Source organism: Solea senegalensis, unplaced genomic scaffold (assembly GCF_019176455.1).
Source record: "Solea senegalensis isolate Sse05_10M unplaced genomic scaffold, IFAPA_SoseM_1 scf7180000017617, whole genome shotgun sequence".
Classification (NCBI taxonomy): domain Eukaryota; kingdom Metazoa; phylum Chordata; class Actinopteri; order Pleuronectiformes; family Soleidae; genus Solea; species Solea senegalensis.
The window spans coordinates 11376-23604 of NW_025322468.1; the positions used below are offsets into that span (position 1 = coordinate 11376).

Sequence of the window (12229 nt, forward strand, 5' to 3'; positions counted from 1 at the left end):
CTTTCCCTTTACCAGGTTCCCTTCACCTGTCTCACTGCCTCCTAACAGAGCCTCCCTCGCTCCTCTTCCTTTGTCTTGGGCCAACAGCAGCACAGTTTCCATCAGGCACCCTGGTGGTCAATAACACTGACAGTGGTCGTCGTTAACCCGGGCCTCGACTGGTCCAGTATGGCAGTATTGTTTTCAATGATCCACTTACTTTCTTGGGTAAGTAAGTTACCAAACATTTTAGATAAGACATAGAAGAAGGTCAAGGTTAAAGGTTATGCAGTATTGCAGCATTGTGGATTTTTTTTTTTTCCTGCTGCTTTCTCACAAGCTTCACTTAGTTCACTTGTTCATGTGGAAACCGTCATTACTGTGGGTTAGACAGAGCAGCTGTGAATGAAAGTGCTAATGAAGTAAAAGTAGCTCAATACATGTTTGAACAACCAGTGTTTTCATCACTACCTCTTACTCACATAACTTTAATCTGTCCAGAACACCTCTGCAGTATAAACCCACTGTTGTGTGCTGCTGCTGCTACCTGGTGGTGAAAATGACACACTGCAACCAGAGAGACACCTGATTAGTAATCATATAAATGAATAACTAACGGCTCTGATAAATATATAGTGTATTTGTGTGGGTCTTGAATGTGAACATGTTCTGTTTTATTTACCAAAACAAGACGTCTGAGGATATCATCCTTGTAATGTAAACATTCTCCGACAGAAAATAAACAGACCATCTCCCATCAGTTGTTCCTCTCCTCTGCTTTATTTACAGCAAGCTGAAATCTGTGCAAGGAGCACACACACACACACTTTATATTCATTATACATGAAAAAATACAAAGAGGACAACTGATATTTCTTGTTCATAAGTTGCTGATGGTGGGGCTCTGGTTCGTAGCACCGCATACGTCTCTGCCTATCCGAAACAAAATGGACCGTCTCTGCGGTGATGTTAACTGGTGTCTGCGTGTTAATCTGTGCGTAGGAAGTGTACGTCTGTGTGTCGGACATGTTCTTAATGACCATGTGGACGGTGCGACTCGGGGTCGTCTCTCATCTGTCCTGGAGGTAGTGGATGAGGACTTTCTCTTCAGAGTTCAGCATGTGACTGGGTTTACTGAGCTGCCTCTGTTTATCTTCACACACACACACACACACACACACACACACACACACACACACACACAGAGAGAGAGATTCTACATGAAATATAAAGTTCTAACCTGATCATTTCATTTTTTTGAGGTTAAAGGACACGTACACTCATGTAGACGTTACAACCCATGTTTCTCTCCTCCTGCGGCTTTAATCAGTTTACATGACAATTAATGACAAACTAAATCATATGTGATCAGTTGATTATATCTCGGTTACTCTAATTAGTAGTTGGGTCCATAAAAAGTTATTCAGTTTAAATGATTTCTTTGTTTTATGGAGCAAAAAAACAAGAAATCTTCACATTTAAGAAGCTGAAAAATCGGAGGAAAAAAACACTCAATCTGCCTAATCAATTACCAGAATATTTCGCAAATTAATTTATGAATTTATTAAGTGATTATTTGATGCGACCCTAGAATAATTACTGAATAGTTTGTCCTTTTAATTCAAATTACACTTGTCATCATGGAGAACTAAGGGTGGGCTGACAAGGAAAAAAAAATTATAAATGGTGTTTGTGTCCTTAATGAAGCTGTCAACCTTTCAGTTTGAAAAATGCTGCCTTAAGCTGTGGTCATTGTCAAAGTGTGTGTTACGAGCTAACAGAATGCTGCTATACCTTTGAGTACCGTGTACCAGCCATGCAGGGCCTGCTTCAGCAAACTGTTTTCATCCTCTGACACGAACCTCCTGCCAACTGTGGACGACAAAAACACAATTAGACAGGTGTGCACTGGTGTGCTGCTGTGTCGTGTTCGTCAGTCCAGTTTCTCCACAGAAGAAAGGTTGTGTCGGGTGCTGGCACACAGTCAGGACTCCAGAGACACAGAGGCTTGCTGTCGGTGAGGACATGGCTGCCGGCCCTGTTGACACACGTTCTTACACATGTACACCAAAACTGTGCCCTGTGTTCAGTGTCTGTCTGCACTGGAGCTGAACGATTTCATATAAATATTGAATTGTGTTTGATTTGATGATTCACACACTATGAGAGCGAGCGGTCATTTTTACATATTCATTTAAATTTTTAATTTGAATAACATATTTAAAATGTTACTGTGTTATATTTGTGCAGATCTGTAAGGAAACAAAGATGTGCCTACGATGTGTATAGTTTAGGACAATATTTAATCTCAAATCAATTTCAAGTCATTGCTCAGCCCTAATCTGCACTGTAGATGTTTGAACAACAACTGCTACACTTTCTGAGACACAACATAGTTATTCTGTAAACAGTTGGTTTAGTGTCATCACTGCTTTCCTGTATCAATTATCCCATGACAGAGTGGTTATACTCACATTTGCCCTTCAGGTACATCATGGACTGAGGACCCCAGTGTATGTTCAGCTGAGGGGAAAAACAGAGATGGATGACAGCTTGTTTTCACACGAAAAAGTTGGAAGTTATTGGAAAGCAGTAAATCGTGTGAGAGGCTGAACAGTTTTACCTTCTGAGCATGACAGGAGCCCACCAACAGGGAGATGACAAAAGAACACGTCCAAACCACCGGGGCTTTTATCTTCTAGAAGACATGTAAAAGCACACTTCTAAAAAACCTGAACTATCTTTTGTCACTACTTTTACATCTGTATACAGTACATACAGTCCAAAAATAGTGTCTGTGTGTATTTGTTACCACATTTTCTGGCATAAAAATGGAACTTGGCAGGACCACTAGTCTGTGTGGAGTCCAAATGAATGCTCCTAATGAAGCAGAACCTAATTTCTGAGGAAATCCTATGTCCGCTGAGATTGGCACAGTGACCCTTGTGTGGAGGATAAAGCTGTAGAAGATGGATGGATGAAAAGTCTAGGGCTAAGATTTGAATTGTTAGGTTAAGATTGGGGATAAAGCTTTGTCTGTGCAAGTGAATGGAAGTGTAAGGTTAATCTAATTAATAGCAAAAACAGCCAATAGGTTTTTGAAATATAAATCTTTACTATTGTAACAGCAATTATTCTGTCATTATATGTCGTGTGAATGCATCAATGGACAAATAACCCCCTCTTTTTTTTTTTTACAATTTGTTGACACAAAATTTAAGTAGAACTTTCAAAAGACAAAAACTCACATTTGACCAAAGATAAAAATTTGAAAGCATGCACATCTTCCTACTCACCATGTCTGCTTGAGTGAGAGTTGTCAGTCCGATCACAGTATGTGTTTCACAGCAACAAGGCTTCTTATATCTCCCATCAGTAGCTGCAGCGTTAACAGGTTCGATCCCACTCGCCGTGGAGCCTGGCGGGACTCCTGTTTACTAGAAGCTAAAAAAAACAGCAGAAAAACACAGGCTGACGTCACAGCCGTGATTTGCAGCGAGGAACATCAATAGTATGGAGCTACTGTGGTGGGCTCCATGTTTGTGTGTGTGGTTTTGTTCCACTGAGTAACAAACACTACAAAGTATTTCCTGTTGCTGCTATTTTTTTATGTCCATTTCTGGTTTTACCCTCAGCTGAGCATCACTTACCATCTTAATCAGTAAGTGGGTCACATTTATGTTGGACTATTGATATGAAGACTTACTAGGCCCTGTAGGAATACTAAGGAAGTGCTCTAAAGACTTCATTTGAATCATAAATGTTACTCTAAAAAGTGGCCAATTTGTTTACTTCTGTAAACAGTGCATCCTATTTCCTACAAATAAGACTGAGTGATGTCAACACAGCTCTTTAAATGACAACATAATACAAACATATGTAATGTTTTATTGTTGTAATGGATGTAATGATGGATACAATTGTGACGTTTTAGAGTGGGGGGTGAACGTTTTATAGTCATTTCAGACAGGCAGTTGATTTATTCCTATTTGATGTGTTGAAAAGCACATTGACATCAAATGTGATGTACAATTAAAAAAATAAACAAATTAAAAAAGGTTTGTCTGTATTGGATTTTGCCTTGTGTTTATGGCTGTGTATATGTTTAACTCTTGTCTTATTGGTATAGTTTCCTTTTCTTATCACATATTATTTTGTATCCACACGGTTGCTTTCTATTTGTCTGATCACATGATCTCCTGTGATTACCATCACCTGTGTTTGCTCAGCTTTTCACCTGGTAGTCACTGCTCAGTTTTTAGTCCACACTCACCTTTAACTCCAAGCCAGATCATCTTTCCAGTTTACAGTAAGTGTGTATGTAATTGTCCATTGTGCCAAAGATAACATGGGAAGAAATATGGTTTGTGGGATTTAAGAAACACAGATTCACTTTTATTAACAGATTAACTTTTTTATAGACCAAACAAATAATTATCAGAGAAAATATTCAGCAAGGAAATAATTGTTAAGGCTAGGGGCCCATTTGTATTGTCAGATATGACACCTCCTGTATCATCTCCAAACAGCTTCTCTGTACCTGTGTTTTTTGTTTGAGAATGACAGCATACAGAAAGATAAATGCAATAAATGAAAATAAAAATCTTACAATCATCTAAGCATGCATATTTTTGTGACAATTTACAATTTGCTGAATGTTGAAAGTAAAACATTTAAATGAGGGGAAAACAGAGGAAGAAACAATTCAGGACAACAACTAAGAAGATGAAATGTTCAACTTTTTAAGTGGCAGAGCAATTAAATCACTTCAAGCAAATATTCTGATAAAATGACATTAGACATCAGAACAGTGCACCGTCGGAGCAGAGCTCTCAGACAAGGCTGTTTTCCCTGTTGCTGGTGCTTTTGTTGGAGAGAATGTGCTCAACAATGGTCGCCACCACGACCACCAAGGTTTTAGCAATATTAGCAACTCTTGCAAAGTTGGCCATGACACACGCTACTCTGCTAACTTCCGAATGCTGCACCAGGCATCTGGCAAGCTCATCAATAAGCATCAACACAATGCCTATGTGTGTGTAAAAAAAACACCAAAACAAAGTAGTTTTTCTAGTACAAATAAAAATGTATCAAGTTGAAAATTCCCATTACTCAGCAAATAGTTTTACATTAACAACTAAGAATATAGAGCTAAGAACTGTAGCTGCAGAAGAACAGACGGCTGTGCTTAAACAACAGTCAGGTGAATTTTAAAGTATGACCCCACATACGTCTCCTCCTCAGTGTCATTATAAGGTTTCAGTCGTCAGTGAACATGGCCTTGGTAATCTGAGTGAGACAATCATTGAACTGTTCTAGGACAACACGCTCAGCCTGTGCACGGCTCAGCTCTGCACTCTCAGCACTCTCCGCCTGGACCAGCAGAGAGCCACACACAGCCTCCACCACAGCCACGGTTACCACAGATCCAGTCCCTCTGAGCAAACACACACACACATTGACATGCTGATGGACCTGCTCCTCCGAGGCTAACGTCACTCTATCATAAGTAACTGTTTTCAGTTTAAATCTGCATTTTAACAATAGTCTCATTTCAGTTTACTGAATCTTTGGGATGCACATTATTAGACTTTATAATATTTTGCCTACTCATATTGCAGCAGATACAGATGTACATTTTGGTCATTGAGGAAAATAACTAAATGTAAAAAAAGATAATAGTTGTAGAGGGCACCAGCATAGAAGTCATGGAGGTACTGGCCTATTTGTTGTAGTCAATAGTCATATCAGCAGAGCATGGTGTTTGACGATATCTAAGCTAATACCGATATCGTGCCGATGATATTGTGCATCCCTAATGAATCTACTTCTGACATGGCAGAAATTTTACCTAGTGTATTAATAATATATGCTACACTGCCATAGCTATAGAGTTACTCTTCATCTAAGTATGATCTTACGTGTCCTCGTCAGACTTCACTTTGAGGATATTGCCAAAGTTTTGACAGCCAACACACAAACACCTGGTGGCACATATGATTCCTGCCTGCACACAGACACAACAGATTAAGTCAGTCTGAACATGTAAACAAATGTAACTATCTACAAAAATGACTGAAATAGAAAGAAAAAGAATGTGTACCTCATAGCACTCGCAGTAGTTCTTGAGGCAACCGGAGCGTTTACAGGTGCAGCCTCTGTTGGCATTTGCTTTACGGCCTAAATACAACTGCATGACAAATGGAGTGATAGTGTAAGAAAAAACTATTTGCATCAATATTTAATATAACGTATATCATTTTGACTCAAGATCAGTGGTAGCTGTCTGAATATAAAGCTATTTAACAAAAGAATTTCACTGACCTCAGATTTAAGTTTAAACTGTTACTTTGGGGTTTATGACCGATCAAAGATAAAATACATTACACTTCGATGAAGTTAATATAAGAAAAAACACTGTCCTCAGAAGTGACAAAAACTCAAGTGTGCTCTGAGTCTCACAGCAGAGCCTGAGGGGGCACCTGTCATCCCCTGAGTGGTTTCCAGTAGCAGTGTTGCTGAAAGAGATCCACTAATATAGTGACACGCATGACCTTGGCTAAAACACCAATTAGAACGATTCATGCTCACCATGTTTTACTGTATGCTGTGGTGCAAACACCAGCAGCAGGCCGCAATCAATAGTGTTTCAGCTGTTAATGACTGATTAGCAGTCAGCTCACACAGCAGTCAACCATCCTTTATCAGCCCACAGCTGGAGAATGATGTTCCACCGGTATCCGTCACAGTCATACACACTCCTGCTCTCTACAAGGACTTTGTGTCCGCATGACTGTCCACTTCCAGAAGTTTTTTGTATTGTTTTATCAGTTTTCCCAAAATCCTACTCCTAATTTCTGCCTGTCAGCTTTGCACCTGACAGAACTCAGAGCGGCACAGCAGCATACTGCTTGTGACTGTGAGCTACAATATGAGATGCAATGAGTTTTTTCCTCAATTACAGGCATGTGCAGTGTAAACTGGAGACTGAGACGTTTGTACTAATTTAACTGTAACTATGTTTATATTGTTACAATACGCAGAGTAAAGTACAGAAAAAGGCCTACAGTACCAAAATCAAGATAAAAGTACAGGTGCTGACATAAATTCAAATGTGGGCAGTACCTAACTAATACCAATTAAAGCCATAGAACAGCGTCCCATTGAACTATTTGGCGTGCAGTGTGCATTTCACTAGAAAAACACTGGTCAATAGTACAAATTATTGCTTAACATCAATTATACTCATTCATTCATTGTCCTGCTACATGAGGATTGCTAGGCTTCTGGAGAATATCCCAGCTTACATAGTCAAAAGGCAGGGTACATCCTGGACAGGCCACCTGTCCTATTTGTTTAAAAAAATATATACAGTATATATTTATTTTATCTCTGAAATTGTGAACACTATAACATTTTCATTCATTCATTCACATTATCATTCATATGAATAATTCCATTAAATTAAGATATTACTGTGTACTGACTCATATATTAGGTATTTTACAGCATTACATTTAGTTAGTTGGTAAGTTGGCGACATCACTGCTGGAGTTCCACTTCTGTCATAAAAATACATTAGTAAAGTAAAAATCCAAACCTTAGTTGCTCTTTGACGTTCCATTTCATGCTTTTCATTGTTGTGGCAATTAAAGCAGTTGCAATTGCTGCACATCACTCCACCGGCAAAACACTCACAGTACCTTAAAGAGACAATCACACAAAAACACATATAAATCACCATATCATTAAGATACACACCTGAGGTAGCTGAGAAAGGCATTCTAGCCTTTATGATTAGTTTTTAAAATAGCCTACATTGCACACTGCAGGTAATAATTAGATACAATACTCACCCTTTGAGACAGTGGGATTTCATGCAGTTGCAGGGTTTCCTGGACTTTAATTCACACAAAGTACCAACAGGTCTTTAGGAGTCAAAGGAGAAAATATACCATGTTTCAAGTCCACATTAAATAAAGCTCAGGATACAACACTGACACATTGACAATCTACAGGATATAAAATGTAAAACAAAAGTGATTTAGATACTAGATACTAACATTTCATACATTTTTGTTGCAAGGTGTTGCAGATGACATGAAGTGTAAAATCAATTACTGCTTTTATATTTATTTCTTACTGTTAAAAATGTTGGTTGATTCCTATAAGGTGACTTTCAACATATTACTATATTCAAATTCTCTTTCAATTTTGGCCTTAGTTCTCTGGCTTTATCATTTTCCTCAATAAAGACTTGTCATTATTAGAACAATGTACCTGTAATGTCATGGCAGTCCACATGCTTTTAAATTACAGAATAATTGTTGTCTTAATCTGTCACTTCATCTGTCTCATCTCAGGCTTTCTGCTTTCTTCAGAAGCTGCATTTAAAGGCTGTTGGCGACACAGTACCATAACTCAGCTGTCCCTTTTGAAGACTGGCAAATGCAGATGACAAGAACCTAACAGGTAGGTCCTCCCTGGCCAAACATATCCCAGGATATAACAAAGTATAAGAAATAGCTTACAGTAGTCATTTTGACAAAAAGGTGTCATGTCATTACTGATCTGTTACTGGGTGACAGCAGTAATGTAAAAGGGAAGTCCTCTGTAGAGTATACCAACTTCTATTAGTTTCATCAGTGTCCTCAAAAACAGGCAGCCCCTGAATTGAGACATAACTTATAGTGGACACAACTTTGTGAACTCAGTTCTTACTGTGCTGGAGTCTGGGTTTGCATGTTTTCTGTTTGGTCTCTGGCCTCATACTGGGGAGAAGTGTGATAGTAGTACTGGGGAACCTGTAAAATGAATAGTTGGTAAACAAATTCAGTTAATCCGTGACCATAAAATGGAGTTGGGGCTGGGCCACTGTAGCTTTTTTTTGGGTAGAAATGGAACAAAGTTTGCCATCATACCTGGCTGGAAGTCCCTTGCATACTTGAATCTGGTAACCACAGAGAAAAAGAGGAATTTTACAGAAACCTAATTCAAATTTAACAAATTACAATTTAAAAATGGCCTTTGTGCAACAGCTGTACTATTGACTTTTCATTAAATATTAATGGGGAAACAGTCAACATAAGTTTCCTGAGATGTTTGGTCATTGTGGTAAAGACACAACAGTAGCAAGATGGTACTTTTCCTCAAAAACTGTGTCATAATAAGCATTGATGCATATACATTTCAGTTGGAAAGTTTTTCTCTGTAGAATTCAGTGCATCAGAAAAGTGTCAGTCAAATATCTATAAAGAAACTAACCTTCCCCTTGAGCTGGGTTAAGATCTCTGTACGTTGGCACAGATTTCAAGTTGAGGAACACATGTTCTGGCTCACTGTTGTTGTTAACCAACCAAACCTGTATGCCTTCACTCATGTTACTCAGATCCTAAACAGGAAAGACGAGTGTCCACACAAAAAGACATAGCTAGAAAATAGGACAAGAAAAACTGAACATATAAGTGATAAAGTAAAATAAACAATGGAACAGAAAACTATTTAAGGTTACATTCAGGATTGAGAATGTGCAACTGAGTGCGTAAAGCTGACTGTTGGAATTGTCCTGATGTGTCTGTGACGAATAGTGGACCAGTATATGCAAAACTATAACCTGTGATGTAACTCACAGGCCAGGGAGCACTAAGCACTGTTTGCTGAGTTTGGCATAATGATATCACTATAACAAACTTAATTACCTTTTTTATAAGATGACAAAATGAATAAAGTTAATAATTTACAGTCCTGAAATGAATGCAGTAATACCTGTTAACAGCAGTCTAATGTCTGCGCCCATTACTGTGATCTCAATAACAGCAATGTAATTATTTACAGTATTCATGTAATATTAGTAATGCTATTATACTGGTAGTGTGATTACCTTTAACGTAAACGCCTTTGCACAGCAGCCAGAAAAAGCACAGGTGTCACATTAAATATAGCTCTGTTTATGTCATGTTAATTCAGACAGTGTGATAGGGGCCCAACATTCACAGTGAAACTGAGGGAAGCTTAACTGAACTCAGGCATTATTAATTTGATCATGTACACCTGTGAATTTCCTCTTGTGACATGCCCATTGTTGCTAGCATGTTTGTGTAAGCATTTTTAAAGATAATGTACAAATAAAGGAAGAAATAAATCGGGCTTAAACTACAGCAAATGAAACTTCAGACCCTACTTATTTGTGTTCTTCCCTAAAAAAACACTGAGGAAGTTCATGAAGTTCACGTGCAAGTCATAGTTGTCATCAAGCTACATTAGCGTCAAGCTAGCCACTTAGCAATTAGCTCTGAAACCGTTGGCTGCTTTTTCTAATTACGTTTGCTTATTACAGGGTTATATTGGCCTAATCACGCAGCGGTAAAGTAGTTGACGAATGACTGAATAAAAATTATAAATTTGAAAACAAGTCAGTTCACATTACCAGTTGGTTCACGAGTCAACGTCACTGAAGTAATGAAGCTAAGATGATTAGGCTAACTACTGTGATTCAGCATTTCAGTTAAGGTCTCCTCGTTTAGGCTAAAACTGCGTCAGACATTTACCAACTGATTGATGATGCTTCAGAACTGTTATCACAGGTGAGTAAATGAAGCGCACCCTTTCCATGGCCAGCGAACAGAGTGGCTTTAAAAAAAATACTTTTTACTGTCAACATACACAAGTGCAGCCACTCTGAGGAGGAAACATGTTTTTTGTTGGCAGTGAATGAGTGGGGGATAAACTGGATCAATCTACATGGTAAATTAACAGTCGAATCCATGTTTAAATCAACATTTGCATTTGAAGTCTTTCACTATTAAACAAGTTGTTTTCCCCATACTATGTGTAAAATCACAGATTATATTATCCAGAATAAATCTACAGGCGTGTGTATACTTCCAAAAACAGATGAGTGACAGTTTCAGCATGGGAATCACAGAAAGAGCATCTTAAAACGATATCAGTTTTGAATTTAACAAGACTTAGAGACTTAACTGGGCCGCACCTGTGAATAATTTTAAAGGTCTGCCTAGATGTTGGAGTTGCAAAAAATATTACCCATAGGTAGCTTTTTGTTCTTCTGTTCTATGCTTTTTTGGATTTTGCCTCATTCTGTTCTTCTCAACCTGTCACAGTTACCTGAACTCACTCCACTCCACATCCCACCTGTGCTATAATGCTCTGCTCTCCCCCAGGTAAGACCTGTAGAACTTGATTTTCCATACTAACCTCATGATTCTCAACTGTACATTATAACCAGTGTACATACTGCTGTGCTATGCTGGCTTTTATTTTTGAATGCAGTTTAAAGCCAGTCACTCATACACTGAATTTGCCTCAAACGTTTGCTCTTTTACTTTTGCTCTTTTTTTTTTCTTGTCAATTCTTTACCTCATTCGCTCACAGCTCATGTGGGAAGTGCACAAACGAGTCAAGATGAAATGAGGATGATAAATAATCAAATGGGATCCACAAACTGACCCTGAAATTGAATCATTCCAATGTTACATTGCTGTTAAAGTGAATTCCCTCCACATTAAGTGTCTGCTCTATAGGACAAGAAGTGTCTGTCTTAAGATGACTCATATCCACAGTTTGGTAGGCTGCATTCTGCCTGCAAACCTTGGCACCCAATTTAGTTTGGCAGCTCACATTATTTCTTAAAGTGGCATTCATCAGCTTCCAATGTGAACCAGGCACGGACCCGACCTGGCCCCTGCATGTGCAAAAGAATAACATGACCCACGTCGTAACATGTCACACATAGTAGACTGCAATATCAAAGTAAACAACATGGAAGCCACTTAAGTCAAGCTACGGAAAATGAGGAGAAAGAGTCCAAGTGTTAAGTTATTAACCATCCAGAGCCTTCAGGTCATTTAGAAAAGGTTTGCTCTCTGTCCTGAAAGTCAGAACTAAATATCAAAAAGCAGCTTCAGTTCCTAAGAGTCACAGATCTGGAACTAAATCAAGAACTTGCACTGCAAGAATTGAGTTACATATGATTAAAAGATCAGATTTGGGCCACTGGAGTTTTCTGTCTGTTTATATTTAGAATCTCTCAATAGACAAGCTGCTGAGACCTTTTACTGGCCACTTGCTTTTTAAATTGATGTCTGCCTGTTTTTAGTATATTTATATTTGGTAATTGAGTTTGCATGTTCTTTCCCTTTGTGTGTGGGTTTTCTCCGGGTTCTGCCCTGAGATGGACTGACTCTCACGGTCAATCTGTCCAGGGTGAAGCCCGCCTATTGACCTATATCAG

General features: G+C 38.6%; 2 protein-coding genes across 3 annotated transcripts; both read right to left on the reverse strand.

The window, feature by feature from the left end:
• Positions 1-736: 736 nt before the first annotated feature.
• Positions 737-3471, reverse strand: LOC122764722 (spexin prohormone 2-like). 2 transcript variants are annotated; one of them, XM_044018645.1, is made up of 5 exons: positions 3276-3471; positions 2603-2674; positions 2454-2502; positions 1774-1851; positions 737-1132 (listed from the first exon to the last, which is right to left on the reverse strand). In XM_044018645.1, exons 1-5 carry the CDS (start codon positions 3276-3278, stop codon positions 1050-1052), a joined length of 285 nt encoding a protein of 94 aa, XP_043874580.1. In that variant the 5' UTR covers positions 3279-3471; the 3' UTR covers positions 737-1049. The 2 variants fall into 2 exon arrangements, with proteins under 2 accessions (XP_043874580.1, XP_043874579.1); XM_044018644.1 differs by having other exon boundaries at positions 2603-2677.
• A 1767-nt stretch (positions 3472-5238) lies between these two features.
• Positions 5239-10467, reverse strand: tesmin (testis expressed metallothionein like protein). Its single transcript, XM_044018639.1, has 9 exons — positions 10406-10467; positions 9244-9370; positions 8901-8929; positions 8701-8783; positions 7836-7907; positions 7580-7682; positions 6083-6169; positions 5901-5986; positions 5239-5416 (listed from the first exon to the last, which is right to left on the reverse strand). The coding sequence occupies exons 2-9, from the start codon at positions 9356-9358 to the stop codon at positions 5239-5241; spliced, it is 753 nt and encodes a 250-aa protein (XP_043874574.1). The 5' UTR covers positions 9359-9370; positions 10406-10467.
• Positions 10468-12229: the final 1762 nt, after the last annotated feature.

What these genes read in the sequence shown, in the direction of transcription:
- tesmin (XM_044018639.1), bottom strand. Translation starts at nt 9,358, where the DNA reads ATGAGTGAAGGCATACAGGTTTGGTTGGTTAACAACAACAGTGAGCCA. An exon ending in TAACCCAGCTCAAGGGGAAG is followed by an intron (nt 8,930 to 9,243) that starts GTTAGTTTCTTT and finishes TGTGGTTACCAG; the next exon opens with ATTCAAGTATGCAAGGGACT. An exon ending in AAATCCCACTGTCTCAAAGG is followed by an intron (nt 7,683 to 7,835) that starts GTGAGTATTGTA and finishes TGTCTCTTTAAG; the next exon opens with GTACTGTGAGTGTTTTGCCG.
- LOC122764722 (XM_044018644.1), bottom strand. An exon ending in GCTCCTGTCATGCTCAGAAG is followed by an intron (nt 2,503 to 2,602) that starts GTAAAACTGTTC and finishes TTTTCCCCTCAG; the next exon opens with CTGAACATACACTGGGGTCC. An exon ending in GATGTACCTGAAGGGCAAAT is followed by an intron (nt 1,852 to 2,453) that starts GTGAGTATAACC and finishes TGTCGTCCACAG; the next exon opens with TTGGCAGGAGGTTCGTGTCA.